This window comes from Chelmon rostratus, chromosome 1 (assembly GCF_017976325.1).
Source record: "Chelmon rostratus isolate fCheRos1 chromosome 1, fCheRos1.pri, whole genome shotgun sequence".
In the NCBI taxonomy this organism is placed as follows: Eukaryota; Metazoa; Chordata; class Actinopteri; order Chaetodontiformes; family Chaetodontidae; genus Chelmon; species Chelmon rostratus.
Window position 1 is genome coordinate 25,017,559 of NC_055658.1, and position 22,154 is coordinate 25,039,712.

Below are 22,154 nucleotides of genomic sequence, written 5' to 3' on the forward strand. Positions count from 1 at the left end.
ATATTAGTACTACAAGTACACAGTTTTACCTGTATGTTGCTTTAAAGTTCCAGCTGAACCTGACAGCATCGACTGCTTCTGCTCATGTGAGTCTTATTCACAAAATCCTGCTTTTCTCTGCACGACAATGGCAGTGTTACGTTGAAATGAAGAGTGTTGGCTCATTTCTCCTTTAGTTGCCAAAACAAAGCCTCCATGTTTGTGTGGGCGAGGGAATAATGACAGAAAACATCCACTTCATGAAACCACTGGTGTTGATGTGAGAAATTTGAATATTGCACTGAACCGCATCGCTGCTTTTGCGGCTGCGAGCAGATGGCCACGGCGACGGAGTTCACATGAGCAGATTAAACACAACTTGAATGGCGCCCAGTGAAGATAGTTGCCAACCCTTCACTCAGATCCCTCAGCTAAAAATTCCTTTATCTCACAGAAGGCATTTTAAAACCGTCGAGTTGAGCTCACCTCATACGCCGGCGCACAGCCTGCTCCGCTGCAGAGGATTTACATACCCACAAAAACATGTTTGTTATGAAAGCAAGTCAAGCAGATGAGGTAGCAATGGATCAGCATCTCTGGCTGCTTCGGGTGCTAAAGGGAATTGTTACTTTGCTGAGTGGGTTCACGTCCTCTGGACTTAATACGAGCTGCTTATCAGCACATAAATGTGGAGACTGTGAGGTTGCTGCAACAGGTGAAGTTTGCGTTCAGGTATCTGACACTGTTACTGGTGTGTGGGGTTCGTGCATGGGTCGTCAGACATCCCTCAGCGACTCATGCAGATGCACAAGGTACTCTGTAGCATCGATGTGAGAACAGCTACCTCCAGTGTAAATCCATGTGCATCAGCATACAGTCGCACATTGAACTCCAGGCACAGCAAAGATGCGAATTTGCTCACATGCCTCTGTAATTTCATGCAGGTGTGGTCGTACCCTAAAGAAGAACTTGTGGATAGACGAATAAAACTCAGATGTTTGTGTCCAGTTTGAAACCAGAACCAGGCTTTCTGTAACGTTCTTAACTTACCTCGCGTACATAAACAAACACGTTTCACAGTGTTACCGAGGTGTTAGAAGGGCTTTCCGGCGGAAAGGCCGCAGATGCTAAAGGGCACCTGTTTGTCTGCATGAGACGCCGAGCGACGTGACAAAATGTCACTTTTTGGCGACCTGGGAATGAAGACAGGTTAACCCAGAGGTTTTTTAAAGAGACGTGTTTCATTTTATTTGCACCCACCTTCACTCAGCCTGCAACGTCTGTTTCACCCTGCTGATGTTCTACATTTCCCACAATACCTTTCACTAACCACTAGATATCATCAGTGCTACACAAAAAGCAGAAGACACAGACACAGTTTTTTTTGTGTCGGGCTGGTTATAAATGTTTTCCCTTTGTTTCTACACATTAAAAATCTGTTTTCTACCATCTTGATGTCTTGAATTATGCTGAATACTAAACTATTGAGAAATGAGAATAAGTAGAGCTGTATGATAAAAATAGCAAAATCTTTTTTTTCCCAAAAGATATTTTGGGAAAAAAAAGGGAAATATTTATAGAAAAATATTGAAGTGATAATCCTCCTCATGCCACAAACTGAGCTGGCACATTCGATGGCGACCAAACAACCATGAAGTATTGTTATAACATGAAATACGGAACTATTTAATTTTTTTTTTCTTTGCATCTACAAATATATATTCTCTAAATAGTTCTCAAAATCCAATAACAGACAGCAGTGATGCAGATTGCTGAGATCCCAGCTGTGAGTAATAGGTCCTTTTCTGATGTGACAGCAGGACTTCTGGAGTGAAGACAGAGAACGCTTCGAGCTAAAGGATCAATAATTCTGTAAACTGGACCACAGTCCCACTACAGTCTCATCCCTGACCGTCCCGAGCGTTTACTGTCCAGACAGCACAGGCCTGTTACATAATGCATGACCACCGGCGACACGGCGGGCCGAGCTCTGCTGAATCAGCGGCAGAAAAACGCCGCCGCTGCTGCTCTGAGCGTACGAGGGCCCACGGCGGCCGCTGAAGACATGCAGACTGTGTTGCCCCCACCCCTGAGAAGAGCACTTGATCACCCAAGTAACCTTTTGCATGAGTGCACTCAATCTGCCACTCACTAGAGAGCCACTGCAGACATGGGGCAGACAGGGGGCATTAGGTGGGATTATCACCCCCCGCTGCCCTTTGTTGTTTTGATGTCCGTCCCTCGCCAACTCGACCCCTCCCCCGGCATCCCCTCCTCTCACCTCCTCACCCGCCCGTCCGGCCCTGGCACTGCTACAGAGAGGCCATCCACTGGCGAGCTGAAAGCAGAAAACCTCCCCTCAGCAGCCCACTTTCACAGCACACACAAATTCAGCCAAACACACACCGACTGTACCCAACAATGGAGGTGTTTTCTCTCTTTAATGAAGGACATGATGAGGTGAATCCAGGTTAAAGCCACTGGCGTTCAGCAATTTCCTGGAAAAATCGAAAACGTAACCACAGAGGCGAGATGAGATGAGAAGGAGGCAGAGAAAATTTTTTTAAGCTTTGAGGTCTGCGTGAATATGCAATTTTTTAAAAAGGGTTTATCTTACTGGCAGCAACAACACAGAATAAGTTCATATCACTAATGTAACTGAAGGTAAGGACAAATCTTCACCAGCAATGACCAAATTCAGCCTCCTGCTACACCCGAACCGAGTCCCATTACTTTTATTTTCAGATTTGAATCGATTGCTCCGATCTGCAGACGTCCTCTCAGGATTCGCAGTCAAGTCTCTATCATGTTGCTTTCATAATCATGGCAGAAATCACAGGTCCAAAATCAAATCGTCGGTTTGCTGGCAGGAGGCCGATCTGCCTGCCAACTTTCCTGCAAATTTCAGATGTTTCAGATATCCTGCTGCCAGAGAGATAAACTGACTAAAAGGGTTTAAACGCAACCTTGTTAGCGGAGTGAAAAGTAAAGAAATTCAAGATGAGTTCATATTTTTTTTAGGTTTTCTTGTGCCTTTTTTTTCTCACAGATGGTATGACTATCACCAAATATCTTTCAGAACGCAAACATAGCAGCAAAATACAGTTACTGGTTGAGAAAACAAACTCACCGCCGGGTCTGTTCAGCAGCTGTTCTGATCATATGACGTGATCTTCATCAGCAGATGGAGTTTGCTCAGTCCAGCACGGACAAGAAGTCCGCTCAGAAATGAAGGCAAATATGATCATCAGCTATTCCATGACAGGTGATCAGACTCCATGTGCGGATGAAGACCATGCAATAGGTTGAGAGCTGCAGAAGGAACCGGTTCTCCGCTGCTGAAGGCACAGCACAGAGATCATCGACAGCTCATTAAACAGCATATCATCGTGCATCTTTCTTTAATCTGTTGGAATGTATTAACCTTTGCATATATGCTATTACACATCTGATTTAGCTGCAACAACCTTTGTTTTAATGCAGCCTGGAGCCTCTGTCGAGTGTCGCTCCCTGACCTATCCTATCCCATCATGCCCGTCATGTAATGTTGCTGCTTGACTCTGTCCCTGAACTCAGAGAGCGAAGCAGCAAAACTAAGCTCCTGAACCCTGACCGACACCCTGAGTATCTTCCACCCAGTGTCGCTCTTAAGTGTCTTGATTTTCTGGCTTCATTTATCGACTCTGGCCTTGTAAATCTTTCATTCCACGCGCATATAACGGCCCACGTTCGCACTGATTTACTCCTGTATGTGTCTGTAACTGTCTTTTAAAACAGGCTCATTTTAAACATCACAAGCACCCAACCTCCAGCCCTCTATCAGTATTACCATGCAGGGCGCGAGACGGGTCAAGCAGGGTTTTAGTTAGTGACCTTCGCTCTTATAGTCGGCAGTGTTCGGGGCCGACCTTTGACCCTGAATACCGCTGCTCCTCGGGTTCAAATGCAGACCGTGACCCAGTCGTTGAACTCCCAGAGGGGGGAGTGGCAGTGAGGTGGGGGGCAGGGTGAGAGGAGTAGACTACAGTACCTCTTGCTTCCGCTGCTGCTCTCATTGTTCCACAGTGATGCTGTCTAAATGTGCGTTTAGTCAGCAGACGTGTCAGATATTTACTGTGTGTATTTGACAGCATACCTGGGAAGGTTTTAAAGGGCAATGTGAGGAGGTGAAATGTGTGCAGACCTCTTCAGCACAACCAGTCTTCCTCTAAAAAAGACCGGAATAATCAGTCGGTTCAGTTCAGTGCATTCCAGGAGTTAGTCGGTCATGAAAATATGTCATTTGAACCAGTGTCGTATATTTCTGAGAGGGAATCAAATTATCGTTCAAATTATTTCTGTATGAAATGAGCGTTTGTTCGAAAACGTTATGATCCTACACACTGTTCAAACATGCTGCCAGGGGGAGCACGCCATCATCATCATCATCATCATCATCATCATCATCGTCACCACCGTGCCAAAACTGGATGAACCCAACGCTTTCTTTCCTTCTTTCTTTCTTTCTCTCTTTGTTAAGAAGCAGACTATCGTTCTCTGGTGACGAGATGCAGGAAAGAAAATGAAGTTAGTTCCAGCTACATTTTTCCTGCAAGGTTTATGCTGATATTTGTATACCTGAGTGGCAGCATTGGGGGATGCTTGATGTCCTACATATTCTTCATCTGTGTTTGTAATCTAACTGTAACATTTTCATCATGATTTTCCATCTCTTGCATCCCTCCTCTGTTGCTCCTCCTGTGGTTTCCTGCTTTTACCCCCACTGAACCAGGTCAGAAATCTTCAGATAGAGGCTGTTGCTGCACAGATTGTTAATATTGGGTCATATAGATAAAACTGACTTGACTCAGGATGTGAACTATCTATCACATCACAGTCCTGCACCAACATACACCTCAACCACCTCCTTACGAAAACATGCCACCTTTTTCTCTGGAAATGCTGTAGCCAGTGGACATAATTCAGGTTGCAATTACATTTCCCATTAAAACAAAACTGACAAAACAATTTAATTGTGTATAAAGGGTTCGTACTTGTTGTCCAGAATGTAATACTGTAAACAACATCCTCTTGGTTAGAGACTAATTTCTGTTAGAAAGTCTCTCTAATCTTAATGAATTTGTTTGAATACAAATTCACTAATTACACAACCATGCTTATTAAGCAATGTGAGTCTGTTCGTAAAATTGAAGCCAATTTGGCACTAGAAATAAATAAGCTAATTTATGGTGACATACAGTAGCTCTGGGTGTTGCACGATCTGGTTCAACAGTTTTTGGAGTTTCGGAGAAGTTCTCGAGACCTTGATCTTTTGGATTTGGAGCGACTGACACAAAAACCGGATTGATGTTAGACATTGCTGAGAGTTTTCTGGTATACTATGGATGCTTTAAATGTCTCACATCACTTACAACCAAAAGCTGTTTTCAGAACATATTGTGAAGCGGATTTTCCCTTAATATAACTTAAACTCATCCTGAAAAAAGTGAGTGTAGTCCTGGTTCAGTTTTACAGATTTTTGGATGTTCTTCCACAATCTCATAATCTCAAACAACGAATGAACACATTGAGATGCTTCTTCCTCCTTTGTTTTACGAGGCAACAAACAGAGAGTCTGACAGCCACAACAGACAGAGCTGCATTGTTCAGTCCCACCGGCCACCGCACTTTATTACCATAATTAACTTCCATCAGCTGGGGTCTTCTCACTTTCATATCTGCAAGTATCTCTGGAGAGTCTGAGCAAAGCTCAGTGCGAACACAGCAGGTTGCTCAGCATATCGCTGATTTATTCGTTCTCATTATGAGAAAACAGTCTGGTGTCGGGTTCAGGACGAGAAGCGTTCTCGAGTAACGGGGATCCTTCTTGAAAAGTGACAAATCCCTTCAATCCAATTCAATTTTTGTCTCATCCGGGGAAACAGCAGTGAGCTTTGTCTCCTTCAGCCTGCGCCAAGCAATATTTCTGTATTAACAATGAACCAAATCACTATGTAATGTGAAAGGTATGAATGGTAGTGCTGAACTCACAGAGAGTGACTGTTCCCCTCAGCGCCACAGAGCGTTTTAGCCTCTTTCAGCTCATTGTGTTTCAGGCTCAGTGTCACTGCTATCATCAAGCAGCTGTTTCAGTAGACTGAATGTTCCTTAGGTTCATCAGGTGGACACAAACATCACTCCAATGGGTGTGTAGACGGGCAATCGTCTGTTGGCTGTAAGAGCTTTGTCATTTGTTGTTGAGGTGGTAGTTTAGAAAGCTGTGTTTGCTTGTATATGTGTTGTGATCGATTGTATAGTATTGCTCTTAGTTGATAGACTTGTGGGATTTAATACTGGGAAGGTGTTTCTTGTGAGGCAGGTCTGAGGACACCTGTGGTAGCACCTGTTCTCGGGAGGCTCATTGATGACAGTTGAAAGGATTCAACCATGAAACTGAAGGACTGTCGCTCACTGAGGAGGCTCCTGGTCTGAATTCTGACATTGAAAACTGAATTAACTGAATACAATGGAATTGATTTTTGTGGTGCAAACCCTTGCTGCTCCCACACTGGCCAACATATCAGTCAATACAACTTTTAAGATATTTACATAAATCGAAAAGACAGAATATTCATGTGATGATCCACAACTGCAGGATCATTTCACACTCCCCACTCAAAGATATAATATGCATCTCCAGGCATCAAAGGTCCAGTGTGTAGGATTTAATGGCATCTTCTGGAGAGGTTGCAGACTGCAACCAACTGAAAACTCCTCGCCCTACCATGCAAGCATGTAGGAGAACCTACGTTGGCCGGTAAAAAAACAAAAGGCAGTTTCTAGAATCAGTGTTTGGTTTAGGCTGCCATAGAAACATGAACCTGAGCCCTCTGTAGATGTAAAGAGCAAAATACAGCAAAGCGGAGTAATGAAGTTTTCACACATCAGTATTATTCCACAAAGGCTTTAATGGGAGCACAGTCCACTCATACAGCTCGCTCTGCTGCTCTATCAGCTGTGAAACACACATCCTCTACATGTTTTCATTGGATGGCCCTGCTTCCTTAATCACTCCATTTTCCGTGACCCCGGTGTCTGCTGGTTGAAGAACATGAACTCATACTGAAGGTGAAAGCCGAATGCGTTGATGACGATGTCCAATCCTCCTTTTCCTTTCATAAAAACGCTGTAATTCCTTTTCATTTAGCTCCTGCTCTCACGTCTAATCTTGACCCTTAGTCCTCTACACTGTTATAACTTCCTCCTGACAGCTCAATTACTTCTGCTTGGCACATGCACTCAAGCTGCTCTCTGCTATCTAGACATACGCCGCATGTATTTCACGGATTTTAGTTGAAAATTAAATGAATAGAAATTTACTTTTTTTTCAAAGTTGGAAAAAAGGATCCAAAATGAATGATCAGAGTAGCACAAATCAATCGAAAATCGAATTTTATGCCATTAGAATTAAACAAAAAAAAACAACAAAACTAACATTTGACAGATGACTGGCATCATTGTCTAATTAAAAATGAAGAGCACCTAATGTGGAGAGCAGGTTTCAGAAGACTTTACAAAGAGAAAAAACAACAGAAAAAAATGTGGCAAGCTTTAATTAAAAGTCAATCACAAAAGAAGCTGAAAGTCCAACAAGCACATGTCCTCTGATCTCACAAGACTCGTGTCAGAGTGATGCACATTACATGCAAGTTATATTTTTAAATGTATTGTTATTTTTCATCTATCAAATACACCCACACTGAGATGCATGAAACCCAGTAGCTGCATCAGTAGCAGGGTTATTAAGTCCTGCAGTTTTTTTAGGTTTGACCTGATGTAAATGTTTCCATCAACATTTCGACTCATGAATAAAAGGTTGCCAGTTTGATTCCAGGATGTATCTGACTGGAAAGAGCTCAACTTGTCAGTGTCTAACCATGTGATTGAGATCAGTTTGTTCCTGAAAAACTGAGTGTCTCCAAAAAATAATACTCAGTGACAAACTCTGGGCAGGATCATCACCAAGATGGCCGATAATACTCAAGTGGACGATTAAAGAAGATGGCAGTACACGTGACAGGTTGCATCTTATTTCACCAGTTTATTTAAACAGGTTAGTCACATTGAGAATAAATCTCTTTAAATTATGACGCTTTGGCATTGAGGGCAGCACACACACTGAAACGTGTGTGTTTTACCTGTTTGCATAGCTTTTTGTTAGACAATACCAGCATCTACTACAAAGCTCACTATGATATTTTAATGTTTACCTTTTCCCTTCAGGCAGGTGTTAGTTCCAGTCATGTCTGGTACAGAATTTGAGTTTTAGGGGCTTAAAACTGGATGGTAACACAGTGCAGACATCTCAAATCAGTCTGCATCCCCATGCAACAATAACAAGACAGTAAAAGCAGATCTGATGTTCACTGTGATGGATTATCTGTGTCTTTATTTGTCACACCACAGAATAGAAACTAAGATGACTTGTGCATGATCGTGTCAGGATGGAGACTGACAACACGACGTGGATTGAACAATGGCGCCATCTACTGCATCTCATCTGGAAGTGCAAGACCTGCTCGATGCCAAAGCTATGAGTCTGGTCATTTGTTAAGTAAACTGTACACTGGTGGAATGTAACTAAGTACATTTACTCAAGTGCTGTACTTAAATGCAGTTTTTAGGTACGTATTTAATATATCATATCTAACAGTTAATAGAAAGCCAACTGGGACTCTTTGCAGTTGGCTTTCATGTAAAAATGTAGTTGACTTCCTGGGTGATAATATTAAAGTGACTACATGACTTTGACTGCAGCTCCGTCTGCTCACTCACCACAGACGTCAGCTTCTTCCTGATCTTACAATTTGTACAAATGTAAATAAAAACAGGGCACTCAAGGTTTCGATTGTTTTATATGCATTTCCCTAAAATTCACCCTGACTTTGGTCATTTTGATATCTTGACTAAAATTTGGAGTATAATGATGAAGGTTTGAATGACATTAGAAGAGGGTTGCACTCACAGTAGCACTGAATGACTAACAGATTTTTGTCTATGAAAATGAGGTGCTTTACGTTTTAAGGCACCTCAGTTGGTTTGTTTTTGATCGTGTAACTCTAACTAACAGTTGTATTAAAAGTCTCCTTCATAACCATAAAACTGTGAACATTTATCACTATGCATTTCAGTTTATTCCGTTCAAAGTTTCTGTTTCTTGGCGCCCAGTGTAGGAAGTTGTGATTTTACAAACAGAAAGTGATGATGATGCAAGCGAAGTCTTTATTCACAGACCGGTTTGTTGTAGGACAGTATAAAATCCAACATGTCTGATGAGTTTATCATATTATGCTTGAGTTTTCTTTATTGAACACAAATGTTTTGTTTCTTCTAACAAAAACAAACCTTGGTTTCCCCTGTATTTCCACTTGGACATTGAAGCTTTAAAAAATGATTTTCATTGTTGAATAATGCAGAACATCAGGAGAGGCCTGGAGGCGCGAGTGAAACAATGGTCCAATGAGAAGCACTGTTTAATTTCCAGGAAGAAGAAAGGAGTAAGATAAACACATCAAGGAAATAAAAATGGCCAGAAACAACATTTCCTGTTCAACGCTTTTGCCTTCAAAATAATATATCAGCTCTTTACTATTATAATGAGAAAAGCAGTGGATATCTTATTTTTTAGTACAACCATGGGCATCAATCTGATGCAACAACTGCATCCACTCTTCTGCACAGACTGCACAAATACAAATAGCAGACCCACTCACAACTCAAGTTACAAATGTTGGACTATACAAAGCTAGACCTGCAGCACATATATGGACACACACCACTAGAAAACAGAAGAAAATGCACAGAAATACAGCGGGGATTAATTTTTGATTAGCTTCTAAATAATCTATGAATTTGAACTTCCTGTACTTTCACCATCAACTGTTTCCTGTTAAGTGATTCATCGCGACTCTTACTTTGAAAACCCAGTAGCGGAAGTTGTACGTTGATTCTGGCCTGTCCGGCAGCAGGAACTTTCGCTTCGTTCCTTCAGAACAAGATGGACTGGAGTGAGGACGATAGTGTAAGTCGGCGTTATGTTCGTTAGCTTCCTCTTTCGCCTGTGTTGTGGCGTTACTGTATCATCTGATGGAGATCTGGTTGACATAGTTTATTCTAATATTAGCATAGCAGGTTGTTAGCAGTCACTAGCTAGCTTAATGTTTAATTTTAGCATGTCGGTAGGTTGTTGTAACGCGGAATAACCTGTCCGCACTGATCGACACTGACTAATCAACTGTCAGGTAGTCTGTTAGCCTCAGTGGGCGTAGCTAGCCTGCTGCTAGTTACCTGGTGTGAAACAGTGCTGGCTAATTAATCTCTCTTCTTACTCAACGGTGTGGTTTTGCTAATGTTCTTCGTGTAGCTTTAAGGTCTTGATGTCCACGTAATGGAAAGTCTGTTTGATAAGTGTGATTGACATGGTGATGCATTGACAGCCAACGTGTGTTTCACCATTTCGTGGCGCAGTTATCTTTGTTATCCACGCGTATTAAAACCAAAGTGTAACGTTAATTCTCTCTCAGAGCTCAACTCTGAGCTTAACTCGCTTTATCCTGATAGCAAGTCATTAGCTGCATGTGTTCATCCAAATCCACATGTTTTTATACTCATCACAGCCAGACAGCGGTTAGCTTTTGCCATATGTTGTTGAGTTAGCCATCTGTCCGGATCGAGGCAGCGTAGCCCGAGTATGACCATCAGCATCAACAGCCAGGCTGGAAAAAAAGGCTCCAGGATATCTATCCCAGAGGATGGAGGACAGCAGCCAGATGCTGTCGTGGTAAAGGAGTAATCCACCCCAAAATACAAGATTAGCCTCTCAATTCACATGCATGGCTGTAAGATTTCCATTGAAATTCGTTGAACCACCAAACACAGAAATAGACCTCAAGTAGTCTAATACAAGCCTGCTTGAACTATTACATGATTTTATTTACATCTCCAATATAATGTGGAGTATTTCCCACAGTCAGTTCACTAAGAGTGTGTGTCACAGTATGTTCAGTTGTCTTAGGACTGCAATTTATGATTATTGTCATAATCAATTCATCTTTCTATTGTTTATTCTAATGAATTATTTGTTCAGTTTGTAAAATGTCAGAAAAGGTGAAAAATGGTCTTTACATTTTCCTAAAGCCCATTGAGATTCCACAATTTACAGTGTATAATGCAGAAAGTATGGCATCTTTGCTCAATAAACCACTTAATCAATTATCAAACAGTCAGTCCACTAATCTTTCCAGCACTAAATTTTATATCACAGTATTGATATATTATGATGCTGCACATTTTCCTTATGGTTGGTAATATCACCCTACGGTTGTCATATTGCCTAGTCCAGATGTTTTGTAGCTGTTGCAGACACTCGCTGTGTATTTGATGGTCTTGTTTTTTTTTTTTTTTTCTTTATAGTTTAAGATCTCAAATACCTGGCCATCTGGTGTTGGTGCGTTTAAGTGATTTGGGGGATGTTAGTTGTTATTAGATAGCAGGCAGTTGAGAGGTGTCAGGAAATGACAGGGAAGTAATGTAGACATGGGGAAGACATGTAACAATGGTCTTTGGCTGGTCTTGATGCGGTGATGTTGTGCATCCTCATGCTTCCTCGAATAAACTCATCAATTTCCACAAGTCACTAAACCAGCTGTCATCCCTTCAAAGCCCCGGGAGTCTGATTGCATGACTGATGCTACTGTTCTCAGCCAATTTAAGGTTTTCACACGGACCATTTTGGACCAAATCTGTGTGTTTTCCTTGTGTATGCGTCGCAGGGTCACATGCATGACGGCTGTCACCACGGACATGCAGGTCATTCTCACAGTCACGGGCCGAGAGCGGCGCACCCCTTCATGACAGGTTTTCACGGACAGTTTGGAAAAAGCACGGATCAGGGGATGAACCTCAGTCAGCAGCCGAAGAAACGCTCGCACATGGATGACAGCAGCAGTTGGGACATCGTCAAGGCGTCGCAGTAAGTGTGTCAGCTGGTGGACGTTTCAGTGTGTACTTCGATTTCATTCAATGCTACAATTGTCAAAGAAGGTAAATAGGCAGTAAAATAATATTCTGTGATTGCTTTAAATTACTGTAATCTCTCCTTGGGCAGTTGCAAGTCATCTCCCCCCATGTGGCTTCTTTTCAGATGTGTTTCCAGATCTGAGAAATTAACTTAGTGAGGAAAATGTTATTATCACTGATTTAAATTATGGCCCAACCTACAAAAATAAATAAATAGTAATTACTAGATTTTTCCTTTAATGTTTGATATATTTCATAACCATGATAGTATCTTTACACAGTGTGTTGTGCAACCTAATGTAATGATTTGATATGTGGATTACTTCAGCTAATTAATCCAGACTCCTGGGGTGATCTGGCTGCTAAATTGGCTAGTTTTCCATTTGTAAATTACTTTACAGCAAACATTATGATGCAGCCAACGCCAGATCCGTGCAGTATAGCTAAGTTACAGCGACTAGCTAGCTTCAGCTTGTTTTTCTGAATGGAAGTGTTAGTTGGCTAGCTTGCCAAATTACTTCACCCGCTGATCCATGGTGCTGAGATGTATCATGACAAATAATGTTGAATTTAGGCAACAATAAATGATATAATGGTACAAATCAAAGTTGTATAAATAACATTTACTCTCTACGAGCCACGAGTGATGGAAGGCAGGGGAGGCCAACTGGCTAACTGTAGCCTAAACTGGCTATGGCCTGGCTGTGCAGTATGGGTATAGCTTTGATTGCATCATGGCGTTGGCTGGTTGATTGATTCCCAAACAGCAAGCTAGTTAGTGGTATAACAAGATATACTTCAGATATAGCATGCTAAATTTCACCACTGCGGCTACGACAACCACAGTGGACAGTATGTCTCTTTCCTTGATTATTTTTCGGTAAGTTTTGTGCTGCAGCTCTTCAGCCAATCACTGAGGCCTGTACAGTGTTTTCAAAAGTGTAAAATAGTGACACAATTCTTACTGTGTTGTAGGATGATGTACATTTCAAATATACCACAACTATGTGGCGTAGTAGTAACTACACACCTTCTTTCTTCATGCGAATACCTGGCAGTGACAAGTGTTTGACCAGTATATTTGCACAACAAAACTCAAGCAATGTGCCAAGGCTTTCAGAGCTCTGTGTTTAATAAGCAGTCAGTCAGTCAGTCATGATAAAAAAAAAGTACTTAAAGGTGACGGAACTACTGGCTGCTTTTGCCATTGGATCAGTGAGCTGAGGTGCAGCAGATCGAAGGTCAAACAGGAACAAAGGAAAATAATCTGCAGAGCCGCTCCTATCTGTCTATTCATGTCACCATAATTTTCTGAACACAGTCTGACACTGAGCTTGATTTTCTACATTAATCAACAGTTGACTTTACTATTTGTCAGCTGGCTTTTTATTTCATTGATTCGTCCTTGCTTTGGCTGTACTTTTGTTCATTTTATTCAGGGTTCCGTTTTATTTACTGGAGCACCTTAAGGCATGAGTCAGCTAGTTATTACTAAGGTGTGTTCATAAAGTGTTTTTCTTTGTGCTATCTTGTCAGATTCGGTATCCTCGAGCGCTGTAAGGAGCTGGTGGAAGCAGGATATGACGTCAGGCAGCCAGACAAAGAGAACGTCACTCTGCTGCACTGGGCGGCCATCAACAACCGATCAGAGCTGGTCAAGTAAGACCTGCACATATCTCTACTGACTCACCAGAGAGACATGAAGAACCTGTTATGTGAACATAGAAACATTCCACTGCAGGTTTCTCACCATATTTAGACACAGAGGCGGTCTGAGTTGTAGTCCTCTCTCAGTCAGTATGTCAATAATGTGAGGATGTTGTTTTTGTTGATTTTATGTGTAAATTCTGGAGACTTGTGTATCTCCTCTGCAGACGTTGTTATGTATCCACTCTTATGAAGTTTCAGTCATTTCTGGAGATCCTTCTTGCAGTTTAGGTGAAATTTGGCAAAACACTCAAAATTAATGTAATTTGTTCATACATACAGGGCCCTTATATTAAAAATGTTTCATATGAACTGCTTTCAAGTCAAAATCTGTACTGTAAGTTAACAAAGATGACATGAATTTAGAGTCACAAAGTAAAATAAAAGTAAATAAATCGGTGTTGCTGCTGTCAGTTGAACATCATATTAAAATCAAGCAGCTTCAGTAGAGTCAGTCCTTCTCCTTCACTTCATTTATTTTATTTTTCATTGTTGGAAGAAGCACAGTACTTTGATCAATAATAAACAGCCTCATCAAAAACACCCAGAAAAGTAATAGAGACAACTGAACTGAAATAGGACAAGCTCCAGCACACAGTGTTCGGAGCAGCTGACACTGATTTGCTGTCTGTATCTTCCCTGATGTTTCCTGACAGGTATTATATTTCGAAAGGGGCGATAGTGGATCAGCTTGGAGGAGACCTGAACTCTACTCCTCTTCACTGGGCCATAAGGTGACTGAATGACCGGAAAGGGATTCGTTGCTCGAGTTTGTTTTGCTTTGCTTTTTCACATTTTGATAAATCCTGGTTCCGTTGTTTACACTTCATTTACCTGTCAAGAGAAATGCTAAAACCAAACATCACCTTTATTGTCAGCTTTAGGCTAAAAACGTTTATAAATGAGCAGGTATTTCATCATTATATTTTATTAAAAAGTACATTCAGGACAAATAATCTCAACTGTGTCAATGAAAATGAAACATAAGACGAGTCATGCATCTGGTTTCTGATTGGCCGAAGCGCTTTGTACAGGGTTGTACTGTATGTAGACTTGTTTTGAAACGTGGCTAGTTCAGTGCTTCCTCTATAAAGCTGTCGGTGGCTTTTGTCAATGATGAGGCAGGGCCACCTCCCCATGGTGATCCAGCTGATGAGATACGGAGCAGATTCCTCCATCGCAGATGGAGAAGGATACCGTGCGCTCCACCTGGCCATCCTCTTCCAGCACATGGCCATAGCAGCTTATCTTATGGCTAAGGGGCAGGTCAGACTCCACACACACTCTCTCTCTCTCTATAACACCTTCATTGGTTGCAACAGTCTTTCCTCATTGCATCTGTGCAAGTCCCTTTCACTCTGTGCAACTTTATTTTTCTTTCTTTTTTTACTTTCCTGGTTGGTAATCCTCACATTTGCATCTTTGCCTGCAGGAAGTGGATGGGCCTGACTGCAACGGACAGACGCCGCTGATGTTAGCAGCCCAGAAGATCATTGGGTAAGTAAATATATTTTTGAATATTGACACTGACTGGAAGACATGTCTGTTGTCTGTCTACATGTTTTACCTGAAATCATTGTGTTGTATAATTAGTATATGTAAATTGTATTTTCCATCATAGATAGATAGATAGATAGATACTTTATTAATCTCCAAAGAGAAATCTACATTACAAATAAAGTCATTTTTATTGTATTAAGAGAACAGGGTCTTTTACTTTTCTTGGGATGCATCTCTTGACTCTTATTTGTCTTGATTAGAGAAAAATGGCATTTAAATGTAAGAATTTGAAAGAGTGTTAAATTCAGGACAAGCCTATACAAATTGTAAATGATGTGTCGTGATGTGATGTGTCTCAGCTTTCTTTAATGTTTTTGTGTATTTATTAAAAACAAATTGCCGGAAATACAAGAAACAGTACAGCACAACGTTTGAACAATCCAGAATGACATTTTAATCCTGGTTTGAGGCATGAGGAGTCTGTTAGTGTGTAGACGGGCTTAAGTATCTAATACAAACTTGAAGTTAATTCGCAGCCTCCTCCCTCAGTGTCTAGAGATGAGGTCAAGAGATAAGCAGCACATGCTGTTCTTCTTTTGTAGGCCCGAACCCACAAACTTCTTGATCAAAAATAACGCCTCCGTGAATGCCGTGGACAAAGTGAACAGGAACACTCCGCTGCACTGCGCTGTGCTGGCAGGAAACGTAGACGCCGCCCACATCCTGCTGGAGGCCGGGGCCAGCGTGGACGCAGAAAACATAAATGTGAGCGTCACAAAATTCCTGCTGCCAAAGCAATAAGTCTGAAAAGGTGGCTGTCGCTGTACTCGTGTGACATCTGGCATCAACCGTGAATCTGTTATGTTGCTCTTGGTTTTCTGCATTTATTTGAAGTTCTTGCTGGAATCTTTATCTCAAAAGCGTTGGTTTAATTTTACAGCTTTGACAGTTGGGGTGAAAGAGATAAAAAGTAGCTAAAAAGTCCTCCACTCCTCCACCAACGAGTTTGTCTTGTTGTTGCTTCACTTGGATGTTTGAGCCTCACTGTGCAGAGTTTGACACTACAAGGCTGTTTTCACGCTGCCGAAGCTGCTGCAGTTCACACGTTCCTCTGTGCTTACCTTAAATCTTAGTTTAACACCTATGACAACTCTCTAATCGTGCTTCTGAATGCAGCTTAAATGTGTGATGTGGAAACTCCCAGGGCACATACGCACATTCAGTGAAGTAGGAGACGTCTTGGCAACATGTTCAGAACTTCTGCATTTTTCATTAAGGAAGAGGGAGTTGAAGAAACATATCAGATATTGTTATTCAGAGCAGTTTATTTTTACACATTTTAAAACATGCCTGGAGGAGATCTTTGATTAGAGACCTTGATGCAGGTTAAATCTGAGAGTTTCTCTGCATATGAAAAGACCCATCTGTGCAGTTAATCGCAGTGTGTTTAAATGGAACGCAATCATAAACACTTGTTTTTGCCTTACATTTTGAATTGGATCAGTAATAGTGCTTGTCTTCATGGTGCTTTTAATGCTTCTTCTTCAGGGTCACACGCCTATCGACTTGGCCCACCAGGTGCACAGCCCTCTGCTCATCCACATGCTCAACCACGTCAAACAGGCGAGGATTCGCTCCAACTCTCGCTGCCTGCGGATCGTCAACAGATACAGGGTATGCGCATATCAGAGACCAGCTTAAAACTCCTAGTCACACACAAAAAGTCTCCAGCGATCTCTAGAATCACCATCCTGTTCGCATTTTCCAGGTCTTTCTGCAGTTTTTGCTCTGCACTGCCATGTTTGGAAGTGTGGGCGCCATAGTTGATATGAACTCAGAGTCCTGGTTGCTCAAAGGGATCCTGCTGGCCTGTGTGATAGTTGTGATCAATGTGGCCTCAAGGTGAGGACGCATTCCCCCTGAGCTGTTCTCTTGATGTTCTCCATTCAATAGCCATTTAATAATACATGTTTGTGTCCGAACAGGAACTTGCCAAATCCAGCCTTTCAGTCTCTCCTACCTGCTACAGCTCTCATGGCTTCAGTCTTCTGGATGCTCGTCACCTGGTGCCTCTGGTTCCTGCCAGATATCCTTTCGTCTTCAAAGGAAACGAGACAGTTATGTCGGATGTTCACTGCACATCAGGGTTTGTCTGGTCGTAGGCTGGCCGTTTCTCTCACTTCTAGAGGACTGATTTGAGGAAAAAAACACATCAGTGATCCTTTGTCCGTGATACATCAGGCCAGTGGATCAGATTCTGTCTGTAACATTGGAGAAGAGGCTCAGAGGCCTTATTCTACATTCACAGGAGTAAAATAGACCAGACTGCAGAATGCATTCATGGTTAGTTTGCTATATTTCAATTCATATTCATGCTTTTATTTGAAAAAGGCAAGTTTATGATTAGGATTTGTTTTAGAGGGAAGTGTAGAACGTCTCTGTTAGATGAAGGCAGAGACAGAGTTTAATTGTTCAGATTGAGAGAAAGGTGTGTCATCATTATCTGAGAAACAGGAACCAATAAAGACATGTGACCGCTGAACGAACCCTGTTGGATTTAAGTGCAGTGACGCATTCACTGTGATCACTAGCCAGTAAACATAGCAGCTCCTTCGGTGTCATGTTTGATATGTTAGCCTTTGATCCGATGAAGGAAGAGTTTCTTAACCTTCGACCCCACATGGGCACAGCGCCACAGTGCAGGTCCTGTTCACTCTAAATGCCACTGCTCTGCTCTACTACTACCTCCGCGCCTGCAGGACTGACCCAGGCTTCGTCAAGGCGACCGAGGAAGAGAAGAAAATGGTGGGTGGACCGTTAACAGTTAACCAAGATAAATAAGATTATCTTCCATGTACCTGTTTATGCAGAAATGAGCAGAGATTTGTTTGTGTCACCAGAATGTGTTGGTGTTGGCTGAAGCCGGCTGTCTGGACCCCAGAATATTCTGCACGTCTTGTATGGTGAGGTTCAAACGAAACCTTCACTTTTTACAGCACTGTTACGTTAACACAGACAGCTGCAAACAATACCTTTATGAACTGCTTTGTTCACAGACAAAGAAACCGGTGAGAACGAACCACTGCTTCTCCTGTGATGCCTGTGTGGCCAAGCAGGACCACCACTCTGTGTGGACCAACGGCTGCATCGGTACGACAGATTGAGCAGGAAAAACCTGAAACTTCTGTCTCGTTCGACAGCAGATGGCCCTCAAAATTTGTCATTTGATTAACAGCTGAAAATGTTTCATCATCAAAATACACATAGTGGTGAGACTGGGCCAGGGCCTGTGTTTTATAGGTTATTTTTATTTAAAGATCCAGTGTGTAGCATGTGGGGGATATATTGGCAGAAATGGAAAATTATATTCATAGTTCTATTTTCATTAGTGTTTAATCACCTAAAATAAGCACTGTTCTTTACCTTAGAATAAGTGTGTATGTATACAGAGGGAGCAAGTCTGCCTCCACAGAGTCCGCCATGTTTCTATAGTAGGTCAGAATGAACAAAGCAAACACTGATGCTAGACAGCGCCTTTCATCAGACATGTTCGTTGTCTTCCAGGTGCGAGGAACCACCACTACTTCATCCTCTTCCTGTTCTCCCTCATGCTGATGGGAGCCTGGATGTTCTACGGTTGTCTTGTGTGTGAGTGGCTTGCCATCAGATTCAAGAACAGAATCCGAAGCAGTTTTACGTTGACACTGGATTCACATGTCTGTGCTGTGTGTGTTCTCAGACTGGTCCACTCGCAGGGTGCTGCATTATGAGGAGCAGGGCCTGTGGGGCATGGTCTCCGCCCTGGTCAGCTGCTCTCCCTGGCTGCTCAGCGTCTTCCTGATGGCCTTCTATCACACCTCCTGGTCCGGCTTGACCCTGGTGGTGCAGCTCTACCAGGTGACCGGCTGCTCGGAGTCTGTGAACCACTTTCCAGAGCTCTCATTATGGGTCCTTTGAGGAAATTATGCAGAATTCTAGATGTCTCAAAAGACTTTCTCTCTACTTTTGCTACATTAAACATAAGAAATTGTTTTAATTCAACCAAACTGTAATCACAGCTTAGTTTTCATCCCCTAACTTGTCCGATCATGGAACTCCACCTGCTCATTTTATGTGAGAGTCAGGCTGGAAGCGGCCGCAGAGGCCAGACCTGTCGAGCCAGTTCATGAAGTCTCATTCTGTTTACGGTCCATTGATGTGCTGTGTTCATGCACACTCGAGCGTCCTACCTGTCCTCGTGCTGACGGATGTGTTTCCTTTGTGTCGGAGCAGATCGCCTTCCTGGGACTGACCACAGCAGAGCGCATGAACCTGATACTCCACCAAAGGAAACTCCGACAATCCACCTCCCTGAGACAGAATCCTTACAAGTGAGTTGATATCAGTGACGTGGTTATTTAGTGTGTTACTTCTGAATATTTGGTCAAGAAGTTTTTTGTCTTTATTGGCATCCAAGTTGTTGCCTGACTGCAAGCTTCTTTTCACATCACAGTTTATTCTGCACATCGGTGCAGCTCTATAATGCTTTGTCTTAATGTCAGCTGCTCAATCAATATTTGATGTCAGAGTATTAATGTCTTTACTTAATGGCTGTGTTGTAATTATGATGCAGGGGGAGCTTTATGCTTTTCAGTCATGGTCTTGTGCATTAATGAGCGGCTCGTTGTGCATTATCCTGATTTATTACCGATACCTCTGTGCCAAACCTCATATTAGTCTCTATGGAAAACCCTGACTTAAATCATCTTGAACATATTTAAGCTGCTGTTTGCTAACGTCCACTGAGAGGTTTGTGAATGTGCAAGGATCTGAAAGTGGCTCATTTACATGAATATGAGCTAGTTCTCAGATTTCATTGCATTCTGCAATAAATGATGCCCTTTGAAAGAGGAATGGGGCCTTGGAGATCAGGACTTGGAGTCCCAGAATGGCAGCTTTGAAAAACTGTATTTCTTAGGGTTGACTTGAAAACAGTTGCAGTGAGTCAAAGGAGTTCTTTGAGCATTGACTGGAGGTGATACAGTTTTTATTAGCTTATTAGTTTGCAGGGAATTGAACTGACAGGGCTCTGTCTGGGACGTGGACTTCAGGTGAAAGAAAGTCCATCAGGCGTCGATGACGTCAAGGTTTTGATTCTACTTTCCTGGGCTGCAAGAGTGGTTATGAATGAAATTATTCACTTATCGGAAAATAAATTGTGCACATTTCAAATTTCTGGTAGTGAATCCTCAGTGGTCAAGTCCTCATTTAATTTCCATTAACCCATCTCAGTATTTGTCTGAATCTATCCCCCAACTGGCAGGTTGAGGCAAGCAGATATATAAACACTCTTTCCCACAATACCCACATCCCACATAAACAACAATTAGACAAAAAAAGGAAACTCATTTACATTGCTCATTTAGGAAAAGAGTTCTGAATGGTCTCTGCTTGTCTGTCTGCAGTTTGGGCGTCGTGCGGAACCTGGTTTCCTTCTTCCAGCTGCGTTGTTGTGGCCTCTTCAAACCGGCCATCATCGACTGGACGCAGCAGTTCCCGCCCGGCCGCGACCAGCCCATGTTCGGACACGCCGACATGGTCTGACCTGCCCGCCGCCCCTCGCTCAGGGTCAAGGGTCAGACTCTCACAGTTGTTCTGGACCAAAAGCACAAAGTGTATTTATTTATTTTTCTATGTAAAATCAGAAGATATCAGAAGTTGGGAAAAGACAAAGGATCGTGTGGATATTGTTTAAACCGGTTGCTCTTTGTACAGACTGCTGCTGCCTTATACTTGACCAATGTAAGTGAAATGAAAATCACAAAATGTTTAAATTTGGGTGAGATGAGTCAACCTTTAAAGGCCTACATTGTAAATTGAAGTTTTGAGATGTTTTTTATGAACACATCAAGCCTATTTTTATTATCTGTTCTGGGGGAAAAAATGATCTTTGTACATGTAAACAGTTGGTTTTCTGACTTTTGTAAGAGTTGCATGTGTTTAATAATGAATGACCACTATAGTACTTCAATAAAGCAATGTTGTGCCTGTCTTTTTAACTGGCTCTTGGTGGACTCAGGCGACTCCACAGTATCACTGTGGTGAGGCTCAGAAATGTGCAGGTTGCTCCCCCCAGTGGTCATTTTTGAAGCTTCTGAGCTGGTAAGCAAACATGTTACTTCTGACTCTTCTCCTGCATGTATTGGCAACTACTGTAAATCATAATCACAAATGCAGCTGTGCTCTTCAGTCATCTTGAGCTGAAAACACATTAGGCCCATGCATCAGCATTAACAGGCCTGACAATCGAATTTTCGTACAGACAAATAACAGTAATGTTGAAGGAGTCTGCTACGACTCAAAGGAGAATGATCACCAACTCGGCAGCGCTACATGCTATTTAGCCTCTTTTAGCTCATAGTTTTGGTTTCACATAGTTCACTTCACAGCTGTCATAAATCGCTTAATCATTTTTACAGAAGAAGCTTGCATACAGACTTTGTGTCGGGTCAGGTGTGTGCACATACGGATCCAAACAGGAGGCTGACTGATCCCTGAGGTGATTGGTTGTGTCTGGCTTTCTGTGGAAGGAGCCAAACTGACCTGCTGATGACCCCACAAGTACAGGTCACAGCCTAATCTTCCAGATCTGCACGTTAGCCATTAGTGCTTCATTTTGATCTACTGATGACTGCTCCCTTCTTCAGCCTTTAAACAACTGTAAATCATTTGTTAGGTTTGGTATATATACTGTTTACCAATGAATGATCATTTTGTTGTCTGTGTGCTACATGTATGAGCAAGCTCTCACAGAGGCTCACAATGACAGTTGCAGCGTGGAAGATGGGAGAATTTGTGATTGTGAAGAGAGTCCCATTTGTTTTCCTGTGCTGCTTCTGCCAGGCTCTGTGTGAAATGAGCAGCAACTTATC

General features: G+C 42.3%; 1 protein-coding gene across 1 annotated transcript; it reads left to right on the plus strand.

The window, feature by feature from the left end:
• Positions 1-9,965: 9,965 nt before the first annotated feature.
• On the plus strand, positions 9,966-21,274 carry zdhhc13 (zinc finger DHHC-type palmitoyltransferase 13). Its single transcript, XM_041933859.1, has 17 exons — positions 9,966-10,039; positions 11,790-11,989; positions 13,573-13,695; positions 14,400-14,477; positions 14,865-15,009; positions 15,176-15,240; positions 15,846-16,008; positions 16,792-16,917; positions 17,012-17,145; positions 17,229-17,329; positions 17,924-18,048; positions 18,144-18,206; positions 18,300-18,393; positions 18,808-18,891; positions 18,983-19,140; positions 19,516-19,613; positions 20,688-21,274. Exons 1-17 carry the CDS (start codon positions 10,016-10,018, stop codon positions 20,824-20,826), a joined length of 1,920 nt encoding a protein of 639 aa, XP_041789793.1. The 5' UTR covers positions 9,966-10,015; the 3' UTR covers positions 20,827-21,274.
• Positions 21,275-22,154: the final 880 nt, after the last annotated feature.

Excerpts from the sequence above, each read along its gene's own strand:
- zdhhc13 (XM_041933859.1), top strand. The coding sequence starts at position 10,016 with ATGGACTGGAGTGAGGACGATAGT. Across the intron at positions 18,207-18,299 it reads TATTCTGCACGTCTTGTATG|ACAAAGAAACCGGTGAGAAC; the intron begins GTGAGGTTCAAA and ends CTTTGTTCACAG. Across the intron at positions 18,394-18,807 it reads GTGGACCAACGGCTGCATCG|GTGCGAGGAACCACCACTAC; the intron begins GTACGACAGATT and ends GTTGTCTTCCAG.